General features: G+C 36.0%; 1 protein-coding gene across 5 annotated transcripts in view; it reads right to left on the reverse strand.

Moving 5' to 3' along the window:
• CCDC50 (coiled-coil domain containing 50) overlaps positions 1 to 13,909 on the reverse strand; it is a 71,910-nt gene that overhangs the window by 24,365 nt on the left and 33,636 nt on the right. For all 5 annotated transcript variants that reach the window (XM_036347265.1, XM_036347264.1, XM_036347266.1 and 2 more), the window contains exons 4-5: positions 12,002 to 12,092; positions 2,953 to 3,070 (exon numbers count right to left, since the gene is read on the reverse strand). In XM_036347265.1, coding sequence (XP_036203158.1) covers positions 2,953 to 3,070; positions 12,002 to 12,092 — 209 coding nt within the window. The remainder of the gene's footprint in view (positions 1 to 2,952; positions 3,071 to 12,001; positions 12,093 to 13,909) is intronic.

Here is a 13,909-nt window from a genome sequence, read left to right on the forward strand (position 1 = left end):
GTTGTTGTTTGCTTTGGGTTTTTGTTTGTTTTTTAGGTTTGTTATTGTTAATCTAATAAAGGAATAGAGGAAGGGAAGATATATGGTAAATGCATCATTGATGCCATAAGCTTCTCAAACATTTTGAACTACTTCTTGAACTTAAGAAAATTTGCTTCAAAGATGACATCTAAATTAAGATGTCTTCTGAAAAGTCAGTAAAAGTACTCATCTTCAGAATTTATTGTTAAATTTATTTTTTACATAACAGCAAAAGTGAAACAGAACAATTACTCTGTAATTTAAAAAAAAAATAGCACCTACTCTTTTAACCAAACACTTATTTTAAGTGTATCTTGACAACTGAGAAAGAATCAATTGACTACTGCTGTGAATTAATATAATACAGACAGCTATTTGAATGATGACCACATCCAGGGAACAATGACTTGCAGTGTTAGTACCAGTGTTTCCAAAGACAGCTGCATGAGTGAAGTCCGCCTTTAAGGCCAAAAGAAACAAGAAGCGTTTTGTTTTCAACATGGATTTTTGAGGCTATGATTATTTTGTTGTTGGTGTTTTTAAATTCTTTCTCAAATGTTATATGGTATTAGTAGTTTTACTAATTAGTAGGGCAATGTGTTACAAGAAGGAAAGCAGGTCACTACATTTTCAGAGTTGATGGGATAAAAATATTTATTGTTTAGTTAATTTGCTGTGACATCTTTAAATATGGGAAAGAAAAAAAAAAGACAGGGGTTGAGGAATCTGGATCCTTTAAAAACCCATCCAGTTAAGTACTGAGACTTGTACATTTCTTGAGACCAAGTTATTTGGCAAATATAATTAACATCCTTATATACATATACATGCATATGTACATATATATGTGTGTGTGTGTGTGTGTATATATATATATACATATATATATATATATATATATATATATATATATATATATAGTTATTGGTTTTTTGGTGCCTCCATGTTTGTCTTTCAAAATAAGATGATGTTTGTTTAGATATAAGAAGTACTTTGTTATACATACATAACATTAATGTGTATATATATAAACAATAGTACTTGAGAGTTTATAGGTCTTCACCAAAATTACATTATTTGATCTTCTCAACATCCATGAGGAGAATATATTATTATAATCCCCATTTTACAAATGATAAAAAGGCTTAGAGTGATTATAATAGATAACTTCCTTAGATCGTATGACTCCGAAGACCATAACTTAAAAAAAAAAATCACTAATATACCTGCAATACAGGTAAGTAAGTGGCTTTGAAAGAAAAACATGGATTCACAAATGAGTAAGATATACTAGTTCAGTTGATATAAATCTGACAGATATTGGTATAATCATAGATTTGTATAAAATTTATAAATGATCATTTTTAAAAGATTTATTAAATTTTAAGTAAAACCACCTGAAAGCTTCTGTAATAATATACTGTGATTATTATGTAATTAAGGCAAAAATCATATTACACAAAGACAGAGAAGTGCAATGAAAGAATATCTCTTATGTGTTGGGAAAGGACCACTGCAAAGAACATAAGGACCACTTTGTAAATACAAACTGAATTGTAATGTGATTCCTCTGATTTCAACTTGGGTCTAACTCAGGGGCATATAAGTAAGGATCACATGCTCAGCAATACATAACCTCTCAACAACAACACAACTGAAGACAAATTCCAACATTTACAAGCATATGCTAAGGAGGTCACTACTTCATATTCCCAATCCCCCAAAAGTGGCATATATGCCACTCTCTATAAGTTTACAAAAGCAGTTAAGGTATATATAGGATAGTGGGTGTTGTTGTTTTTTTAACTTTTACATATCCCTGAAAATCCACTGAATTCTTAACATATGATATGAATCAGGATGAGGGCACTGTGATCAAAACAACCATGTTTGAGTTCCAATTTAAGTTAGTATAAGGTTTTAAGAGAGAGACTAAAATTAATATTTTAGTATACTCATTGCCATCCTAATGGTTTTTATAGACTTGAAAGTTTAGATATTTTTATTTGCAGTGAACATGCCTCCAGAGTAAAATTAAAAATAAAAACAAAATAAAAACACATTCCTAAGATTTTAATTAAGTCTAAAGAGTAACTCTTTACCTTCTGGTCTCTAGGATAGCACAACAGGGCCATAATGTCTCTTTTTAAATGATGTACTACATGTCTGCATTAGAAAAATCAGTTTAAGAAAAATGGGTATCCAAAAAGAGCTGGGCACTTTACATATGGAAGAAGAACACAGCAAGCAATAAATGGAGAATCAACCTGCTTACTAATTACGCCACAGGGCTGAGCTCTACTGATTATGATCAATTTGGAGGAACAATGTGACTGAGCAAGATGCACCCAAACTGTGATAATTCCATCATCTGCATATACATTCCTTTCATTCTACTCATAAAAACAAACACCCACTTACCTTTCTTAATGAAATTATAGAGAAGCAACTGACAATTAGTTTGCAAGGGTCTTTAAAACCATCAAACTTAAATCTTTACTCTCTAGAAGCAGCCTTTAGATTTTATTTATTTGTTATCCTAAGTATGGCCTCTGAGCTGAACTACAATAAACACTCATACTAGAAACTATAGGAAATATCTTCCTTTGACAGATCTTTAAAAAGGACTGAGCAATAACCTGCAAATACTCGTTTCCCAACACACTGAAGGTGAAGAGCCACCACCACCGAAATTGCCCACCACCACTGCAAGCACAGGCACTAGGAAGAGAAACTTTGAAGGGACTTCCTTCCCCCAGAAAGTTTTCCATGTGGTAATTGAATAGCAAAGAAAGCATCAAGAGCAAAATAATGAACAGAGAATCATAAATTGTAATTTGTCACCATTGGCTTATGTTTAAAAGACAAGCTGAATGGGGGAAAAAGCTTTGAATCTAAGGACAGAGTAGGTCATGATGTAGGCAATGTTACCTCCGTCTTCATAATAGTAACTCTCTCCATAAGCATTGGCTCCAGAGGATTCTGGGAAGTGTTTCTTTCGCTTTTTCTCTTCCTGTAACTCCTTTTCTTGCAAAAGGCGAGCTATGTCCTGCAAATAAAGACAGAATGAAAATAAACATTAGCAAAACACAAACAAACTCCATACGATGACCCCACAGGTCAATGATTCCACACTCCACTGCTAAGCTTTTGTAGGCGGGCTCTGTCTGTGGTTCTGCAGACTTTCTAGTGTTAAACGCATGTAATTTAAATAGCACAAATGAATGTTCAACAGGAGAGGCACAAGATCCAGATGACAGAGAAAGGTATTTTTTAAAATTTAAACTTAATCTGAAGATATTCAAACGTAGTATACCAAAAGTTGGCTATACAACAAAAATTCGTTTTTGTGAGCCCTTTTCCCAAGACAATAATTCAGCAAGTCTGGGTGGGGAAGGATGCAGTAATCTATAAAACTTTATAAATTGTATTTATAATTTAATGTTAAGAGTTTTTGGCTGATCCTGTTTGAGCTCTGCATCAGTTAACTGAAAAAGAGAAAACAGTCTTCCTCCTGTCTCCCCTCTACTTCATCTCCAGGCAAGATTTAAGCAATTACTGGATGGTGAACAACATTCTAACCCTGTCCCCCAAATATTACCATCTCCCTAAAAAAAGAAAGGTGCATACAAATAACTACAAGTACATTATAAAACCTCAAAAGAAGGATAAAAATGTCTATGGGACTACAAAAAAGAGAATATTATTTCTCCTTAAAGGAATTAGTGCAAGTCTTTGCATCTGTGTTTAGTTTTGAACAAAGAACTGGATTCCAATAGGTAAAGTAAAAAGAGAGAGCATCATCAGCAAAATTATGTCTTAATGGATATTAATCTACAGAATGATCAATAGTCCAATTAGAATGTGGAGTGTTGCAGAGAAAGGTAAGGCTAGAAAAAATAGTCTAAGGCTGAATCACAGGCATTCCTTGAAGACAATTTTTAAGAAGTCTGGAGTATACAACGTAATAAATGAAGGGTTACTAAATGTTTTGAGCTGAAAAGTGAGTGTTCTGAATCTGAAGATTATTTCTATGAAAGCCCCATAAAATAACACATAAACTTTGTTTGTGTACACTTTTTTGAAGAAAAGGTCCATAGCTGTCACCAGACTCTTAAAGGCTCATACAAATACAGCAACAACACTCCATGGTGCAAACAGTAATAACAACGGTAGTTTGAGGTGCTTATTTCTTTGCATTTATAACAAGAAATACAGAAGTGCCTAAATGTTAGTGTAAATTTTGAAGAATCAATTACTATTCTTCCTTTTGCAATTTTCTGAATAAGTCAAAATGAAGAATATAGTAAGACTGGAAGACCAAAAAAAATGTCATTTAAATAATTTTTTTCACACATCAGTGTAGAAATAAGTTGGATGCTGAGGCTAGATAAATTAGCAATGATTATCCAGATACTCAATATTTAATGTTCACCAAAATAGGCTTACAAATCTGACTTTATATTAAATAATGCCTAAATTCAAAGTTATAAATACACTGTTGCCTTTATTTGAGTGCTACCTACATTGGAAGATTCTCATAAAACTGTGAGAACTATAAATAAGTACATATTTATATTTTGATAAATAATCTACATAAAAGCCCATGTTATAGTGTCAGACACTTGAGTATGCACTCACAAAATGTTGCTACTCAGAATGAGAGGTAAAAAACACAATCCTACTTAACACACACCATTTTCATGCCAAGAAATGGTCCCTAAGTCTGAAGTTAAGATGATTTCCTTTTTCCTTCCAGTTCAAGCCAGAGATGTTCTAGAGACACTGTGAAAGAAATATTAACCACTAATATGAGTTTCTTTGGGCTTCAAGTCTTTATCTATACAATGAAGAGTTTTAACTACTCAATCTTAAAGTCAAATATCTTGACTCCCTTAAGTACCATTTTAATAAATCTCTGAGTATTACCAGGTACCAGCTGCCGTGCCAGGTTTATTATATTTGATGCCTTACAAAGCAATATGTCAATTGGGACAATAGAGAGGTGGGACAGACAACTTGTTCTCCCACAGTTATCATCTGTTATAGGATTTCCAAAATTCCTATACTTTTTGCTTCAGAAGTAGGGAAAAATGCTAACAATTCCCTAAGTCACCATGTTTATTAAGCACCCAACACTACATTTTCCTAAGTGGTTTACATTACAGAAAACGAAAAATTTCCCTTGCTATAACTGAGTAAAAAATATAAGGAATAATTATCAGCTCCAAATGTCAGCAGAAATTATTAAACCACACTCCATAGACACCTTATAATTGCTGTCCTACTACTGAGCTTAGTCTTAATAAATGCCTACTAATAAGTTGCTTTCTCAGTGTGAAAACCCAGCAGAGAAACAAGGATGATGCCCCTTTACCACAACACCTTAGCTAGTCAAAAGAAGTGATGTTAATCAAGTAGAAAAAAAATCATGTCTCATGCACCTTAGCACCCAAACCTTTTCCTTTTTGAAGCTCTTGGCTCTCTGAGTAAGATTCTACCTGGTAAGAAAAAGATTACCTAAGCTTGAGGAGTGAAAGAATAAAAGTCAATGGAAAAATAACTGCTTTAATATAACAGTGGTTTAGCTTAAGTCAATTCTCCCCCGTGCTTTCCAACATTATTACTGTGCAATGAGTTCAACTGGGTGATTTCAATATAAAAAATTTCCCCTGAAAAAAGCTTACAATGGCAACTATGAGTCACAATGCTTGGATGCGACATTAATAACCTCCTTGGTCTTCAGCTTCTTCCTGTTAAAGGTTAATCTAGAACAAGATTTCCCAAGCTCTGTTCCTAAATACAGAGGACTCCAAGGTTCTCCTAAAAAACTCAAAACATTCCATGGAAAGCAGGTATTATAGCTAACTTTTTAAAATGAGCATTAGGATATTTTAAAACTTTGATAAAAGAGACCTGTTATCTTCCTATAATTCATGAATTTCTAAATTTACTTTGTGGCAGAAGACTTTTTTTTACATAAAAATATAAACCTTATAGAATTAGTGTTCCATAAAACATAACTTGGGAAAACAAAGCTAAAATAACTCATAAGCCCTTCTGAAGTAATTTTCCATGATTTTTTTTTAAAAGTATCTTTTTTTGCTGAAAGGATTACAGATGTCCCTTTTTGTTTCCCCACTGATCCCCTCCAACCCACACCCACCCTTCCCCAGGCCGTCACCACGCTATTGTCTGTGTCCATGGGTTATGCATATGTGCATATAACTTCTTTGGTTAATCTCTCAGCATCCACCCTCCCACCCCGACCTTCCCTCTGAGACTCAACAGTTTGCTCCATGCTTCTATGTCTCTGGATCTATTTTGTTCATCAGTTTATTTTTTTTTAAATTAATCATATTCATCAGGTAGACTTTCTTTGGACTAACACATACAGAATAACTGTGATACAGAAGACTTTCTGGCCATTTATTGGAATGACAATTTACCATTATATCTCATCTCTCCCCTTTTTGTTATCCAAGTCACCCAACTGGAAAATCTGAAGCTGTGAGCATAAGAAAGGGCACAGTAGAAAATCTCTAGAATGTTAAGGAAAGTCATTTTAATGAAAACAAAGATTTGCTGAACACCTTCAATGGGCCAAACATACTGTTAGAAGCCTGTAGAGAAACAAGACATAGTCACTATCCTGAAAGTCCTTATCTATCAAGTATTAGAAGCAAATAATTACATAATGTAAGATGTGCAAAGATAAGTGCCCTACGCGAGGCATTAATACAAGCAAGATGAGTTGGAGCCCACAGGAGCCTGGCACATTTTTCTCAAGCAGCTGACAAATTACTGAACCATGGTGTTGGATTCCTTAAGTATTTTTATGGTTTATATGATTTCATAACAGGGTTATTTCTCCCTGGGGAAATCTTGGGTATAACAACAACCTAAAAGAGATCTAAAGTTGTGACAGTCAAATGACTGTCAGGAAGAAGAAAGAAAAAAAAAGAAAGCCATTCCATTAGATTGCTGAATTTTTTACCAACTAGCAATAACTTTACCATCTAACTCAGTAGGGAACTCATAGCAGGTATAATCCCAAAAGGGTTACCGTATAATACTAGGAAAACAAGATCATTCCAATACTATGGATGCAAAAACATCAGTATAAATAGGATAAAAACAGAGAAGACTTTTTCTTAGCTAGTGTTTCCCATTCACTATCCCTTTATTGCCATATGTATATATATTTTTAGTGCCAAAACATAGGAAAAATTTTAGTAACTAAAATGTTTTACTATTTGAGCTATTCTCTAAATATCACCAACTTATATAAAAATTCTTCTAGACCATGGAATTCTAATCAGTTAAAAAATGCTATGAAAAAAGTAGCATGGTCACACTCGATTAATTTTTAATGTAAATTGGTTACTAAATATGGATGAGCAGTGCATATTATAAATAACTTTAAATTTCTGGACTAGTGCCACAGACTTTTTATAACATGGTTGGCTATGTTGTTTACTTATGAAAAAAAAAAAAGTTTTTTTTTTCTAACAGCCACATATATTTGGATTTGTTGGCTGTGAGAATGGCAACAGGTGTTAGACTGGTTGGGTCAGACCAAACCTGGGTTCAGCAACCGTGGTAGTTGAGCTCTGGCTAGGAAAGAATTCAGAGCCAAGACTCAATAAGAGAAAGTTTAAAGAGCCAAGACTCAATAAGAGGAAGTTTATCTGGAAAGTCACAGAGGTAGAAGTGAATGGTACAAGCAATGTAGGAAACCAGTTACAGAGGCAAAAGAAGGGCACTTAGGGCTTAGGAATGAGAAGGATAAAGGTAACATGCCTGGGGTAGGAGAAAGAGGAGAAAGACTAGGGTATGCTCCTAGGTCCTCTGTCCTAAGAGCCTTTAAGGGCAGAGGTTTTATGAGAAGTCTCAGGGGAGGATCCTGACAGAATATTCATCAGCTTTCTAGGTGTGTCCTTTCAGGGCCATGGTCTCCACTCATTGGCTGGCACCAAGATAGGGGGTCATTATCCAATGCAAGTGGTCCTGAGGTCAGCCTGTGGGGACGCTTTTCTGTTTTTGCTGCTTTTCTGGGCCTCGATCTGAAACACAACTGAGGTCTACATGTATTTGATGTGGGTCAGAACCTTAATGTCCTGGGGGCTTAATGATTAAAGGCTATTTTCCCACCCTCGTAACCCTCATAACTAGCAACATGCCAGGGAAGGAAAGGTCAGGGGGGTCCAGACCGAATGACCAGCGATATGAAAGGTCAGTGGGTCTAAACCAGATGACCAGCGATAGGCTAGGGGAGGAAAGATTACCCTGGGGGCGAGGTCTTTGTTTTCCCAGTTTTGCTCATTGCAGGCACCTGGAGCTTCCCATCCTGGTGATCTTCTATACCTGGCCCATCATCTTTGCTCTGTTCATGTCTGTCTAACTACAAACCTAAGTTCAAAGACACACATATGTATTTCTATGGATAGTCTCTCTCTCTTTCTATCTCACACATACACATACAGATAGATACACACACACTTTCTCTCTTAGAGTTTTATTTAAGAATAACTAAGTTAAATGAACTAAATACACACTCCTTAGCCTTATTAAAGGGCACTGACAAATGCTAATATTGTGATCAAGAGAGGGATCCCAGTGAAATTAGTCCACTTGTACTAATCACAAATTAATGCAGTACGGTTTTCCCAAAGGCTACAAGCCCTTTCAACAGGACACCTAGAAATACATGCAGATACTATATTCAAGACATTGTTAACAGTTTTTTTAAAAAAGGAAGAAAGGAGGAAAGGAGGGGAGGAGAGAGGAGTAACGAGAGAAAAGAGGGGAAAAGGGAGAGGGAAGGAAAGCGGGGAGAGGCCACAGTGCTGATAAAAAAGGTTTTGCTGCTTTTCTGGGACTCCATCTGAAGCACAACTGAGGTCTACATGTATTTGATGGGGGTCAGAACCTCATTGTCCTGGGGGCTTAATGATTAAGGGCTATGTTCCCACCCTCTTAACCCTCATAACTAGCAACATTTTCCTTTCCTTTTTTTTTTTAAATTTTTCAACAGCTGTCTCCCTGAAAGGAAATGCTACTTTCCTTCATCTGTGCTCTGTTAAAATCATAATAAAATTATACCAGAAAAAAGCTAGACATGCTGATTCACCCACAAAGTTGTATAACTCTTAATTCTCCTGCACAATGTTGTTCAGAAAAAGAAAATCTGTATAAAGATTAAAGGGGTTTTGAATTCTACATCTGGTTGTTTATAAAGTACCCAAGATAGTTGACCCCAAAAATTTCTAAAAGAGATTTGGGTGAAAATTCAGAGAGGAATTTTCCACATCCCTGCTGTTGAATAACAACTCATTAGCTAAGCAGACCGGACTCTACAGGGAAGTAAAAGGGGGGGGGGGGGAGGAATTAAGACAGTTCATGACTAACAGGCAAGGCTTTTGGAATATTTGGCAGGGAAATGAGCACTACTGTCTCAGTCTCCTTTGTGAGCCAGCTTGGATGAAAATAAACCAATTAGCATTATCATACATCCTTCAAGGACAAACTTTACTAATGCAAATTTTGTTCATTTAATATTAACAACATACCTGTAAGCTGAGAGTCACATCTTTCTACCATAAAAGAAACTTTCTAATCTAAGGTATCAGTTGAAAACTCAAAAAGTCTGAACGGAGTTTTTAAAGGCTAGCCTAGCTAAATCTCCACAACTGGGTTTCTCATTTAACCTCTCTGCTGTCCAGGGGCAGGGGAAACATTTCAGTAGGTCAAACAGTGGGGAAGGCAAGGTAGTGAGAGGCCTTTAAGGAAAAGAAAACTCCTGAAGATCCCTCAAACCTCAGCATACTGAAATATACTAAGCCTATATATTTGTCCCACTCTCTAACTTATCACATATCTCCACTAACTTATCCATATCCCTACAAGAGAAATCTGAGTTGTTTTAAGAGCAGAATGGTGAGAAAAACACCTTGCAAGAAAGCAAAAAGAGCAATTATTAAATTAATATGTATCGCAGGTCTTTTGTACACGATCTCATTTAAACCTCATAACAGCTCTTTAAATTATGCACAACTATCATGACTTTTCCAATACAGAACCTGAGTTTCTACATGTTTAAGAAAGATACTGAAACTAAGGCTAAAAGTTAAACAGCTAAGATTCAAACCCAGGGCAGTTAACTTCAAAGTCTACATGTTTTATGTCATGTCACAATATAACTAAGTCAGACGCTGTCAGTCAAATCTGTATTATATGTACAACCATTTCTCTGTTACCTTATTACAGCTTGGGACCAGTCACTTTCTTCTTCAAGTCAACTTCTACATCTGAAAAATGAACTTTTTCACTACACTGCTTAGTTTATATATATTACCATCGGGTTATTTATTGAGATTGCTACTTAGATTCTAAATGCGTAAAAGAAAGTGTTTTGGTTTCTCCTTATAATCATTTGTCCCTGAATGAGGCAGGGCTGGGGAGGAAAATCACAAGACACCAGTAGCATTTATCAGAAGCAAGCTATTACTCTGTTATTTTAAAAAAGCTTTCCTGTCTACAAAATATAAACACTTCTTTCAGTTCCCAGTTTCATTCCAAAGCAAAGTCTTAACTATAGAGAAGCAACACATTTTGCAGGAAGAGCGAGCTCCTGTGCTGATAACAGGAAGGATAGGAGGCAATCCCTAATTCCTACTTCCAGTTCGGATGGCCACAGAATCGTGGTTTATTTCTTAAAGATACAGCTAAATACACTCATACAGTGAGTGTCCCATACTCATCTGTCAATGAACAAACAGTTCTATGGGAACCAGGATGGCTCAGTGAGAGTAGCAATGTGTACAGACTAGTATACTGGTGACCCTGCCCATATCTACTTAATAGGGCAATCATATGTGCCAGTTAGCTGAGGGCAATTCCAGATTATGTAAATTATTAATAGTGCCCCCTGTAACCCTACAAAGTATTTATAATTATATAATAAATCATATGACCATTATATTATTCAAAATGATAAATCATTTACTTATTATAAATCAAGATAGTGGCCAAGAATAGCATAATAGGTATGAAAAGAAATTAACAAATGCAGAAAACATAACACAAATGCAGGTAAGAGTTGCATATTCAAATCTTAAAAACAAATACTATTGCTAATTTTAGGCATTTTTGGCTTTAAAAAAAATACAATTTAAAAATATATACACAATCAAACAGATCAGTGCTTTGAGTCAACATATAATAGGGAAGTGAAACAATTAACAAAAAAGAGAGAGCAATGATTGCTCCTGACCCCTGCTCAGGCCACACTTAAGTTCTGCTCACATTAAAGTTGTGGGAATACTCTATAGACAGACACCCTGTATTGGGTTGAATAGAGTCTCCTAAAAGTTCATTTCTATCAAGGACCTCATAATGTGACCTTATTTAGAAATAAGGTCTTTGAGGGTGTAATTAGTTTAAGAGGAGTCACATTTGATTGGGGTAGGTCCTCAACCTAAAGACGATGTCCCTATAAGAAAACAGAGGACACAAAGATACAAGGAAGAAGGCCACATGACAATGGAGGGAGAGACCGAAGTGATGCAGCGACAAGCCAAGGAACGCCAAAGGCTGTCAGGAGCCACCAGAAGCTAGGACATGGCAAAGAAAGATCTTTCCCGATAGCTAGCATAGCCCTGCCAACATCCTGATGTCAACTTCTAGCCTCTAAAACTGCAAGAGAATAAATTTGTCTTGTTTTAAGTCACCAAGTCTGTGGTAATTTGTTATAGCAGCCCTAGGAAACTAACTTACCATGTTTTCAGATTTCACTACATGCAACTAATCGGTGGGCAATAAGCAATGGTCTATGGAGGGCAACGCCTGGACTACGAACCCCAAAGAGGAGAGTTCTACTGCCCATGCAGCAGCCATACAATGAGCCCAGGAACACAGAAACGAACTGCTCCAGAGCTGAGCAGTCCTTCCTCCCTTGGGTGGAGGGGCATTAACCAACCTCATCCTTCTTCTCCTGAATGCGTCGTCTCTCTGCCTCAATAGCCAGCTTTTCCTGGATTTCCTGAGCAATTTCACAGTCCTGTTGTTCACTAAAAAACAAAAGTCAAAACAACATGAGTACAGAAAATAAGAAACAATGTACTGACTACTCACTATGAGCCAGTCCACATTTTTATCTCAATCCTCACAACAGTGTTGCAGAGCTTGATGTTGTCACCACTCACAGATGAAGAACTTGAGGCCAAAGTAATGAAATCACCTCCCTGAGGTCACAGAGAAACTAAGCGAAAATTTGATCCGGACACTACAATGGAAAGCCCCATGCTTTTTCCACACTACCATATCACCTCACTCCACTGGGACCACCTACAGAGAGACAGGCATGTTTTCTGCAAAGGCATGTTTTCTGTAAGATCAATCTCCACAAATGCGTAGAGAGTACACAGAAAAACACTGGGAGTGAGATCACTCAATGTCAACAATACTGTGATCACCTAGGGGGGGTAGTATGACTTTGGTGTTTATAAATTTTTAATTGTATATACTTTTTTGTTTTGATAATGTTTTTAAAAAGGGAAAACATGTATATTCCCCAGCTTCAGTTCCCAGTAAAAACCTCTCTGGCTGATTCTAGCTTATTTAATACTCTGGCCACTGAGACAACTGCTGTTACCATAGTTTTGTTTGTTTTGGCATGCGGGCATTTAACAAAGATTTAAACATACTATTTTCTATATGCACATTCTATGCTCAACACTGAGGATACAAAAATGAGTTAGTCTTGCTCCTATGCTCAGAAGCTGCTAATACACTTTTGGTTGGAGAAACAGATTCTTTAAAACAGCACCCATAAAACAGTTATAACAGAAAATTGAGTTTGGATCTCTCAGAAACGGCTACAAGTCTTCTGGCTTCAGGTTTCAAGAAAAATCAATGGGCAGCTTAAAACTCCAGAACAGGATAGATCTGGGGAGCCAACTTTTACACAGTATGAGCTCAGAAAGATGAACATACATGCTTAGAGTTTACTATCTAAAAAAATGCTGAAATAGTTACAATAGTGACTTATGTAAGTACTTTGTTTGCTAAACAAATATATCTTCTTAGTTCTCCCTCAGCCAGTTGACCTTAAAATACTCAAGGAATCTTCAGTGTTGGCTGTATAATATGGTTTTTAATTGAGTTTATAGGAGTGATATTGATTAATAAGATTATATAGGTTTCAGGTATATAATTCTATAATACGCCACCTATATATTGTATTGTGTGTCCACCACCGAAAGTCAAGTCTCCTTCCAGTACCATTTAACCCCCCAAACCCTCCTTTACCTTCCACCCCCGCTGTATAATCTGTTTAATGGCAGTCTTTTGTAATTGAAAAGTGCTGTGGGGATAGAGGAGAGTGGCAATATCCTAACTTTTCTATACAAAACTGAGGGATAAAATAATTAAAATTATTCTCATTTACACAAGGAAACAGTCACTCTCAACATATTTTGAAATAGGTAGATGTAGGTGAAAATAGATGTGTGCACACATAGGAGTGATTAGGCACACATGACAGAAAGTGAGAATACAAGATAGAGAGCACAGATCAGAGATGCAAGTCTTTCTCAGAATCAAGGGGAAAAGCAAAATGTCTTCAGACCAGATTTCTGGTCCTCCCAGTGACATATGCCCGCTCATGTCACCTAATCATCTATAAAAGATTTTGGATTTAATGACTTCATATTTCTGGCCTTATATTCGAGGATGTGTAATCTTCCAAACCCAAAAACTGAAAATAAGCAAAAAATCTTAGAATAATGTTTACTTATACTTAGACCCTCCTTTCATTCACTCACTTCTAGTAATTAAGGATCATACACAAAATCATAGTTTTCAAAGACTGTGCTACCTGGATCTT

This window comes from Myotis myotis, unplaced genomic scaffold, assembly GCF_014108235.1.
Source record: "Myotis myotis isolate mMyoMyo1 unplaced genomic scaffold, mMyoMyo1.p scaffold_m19_p_2, whole genome shotgun sequence".
NCBI classification, from domain to species: domain Eukaryota; kingdom Metazoa; phylum Chordata; class Mammalia; order Chiroptera; family Vespertilionidae; genus Myotis; species Myotis myotis.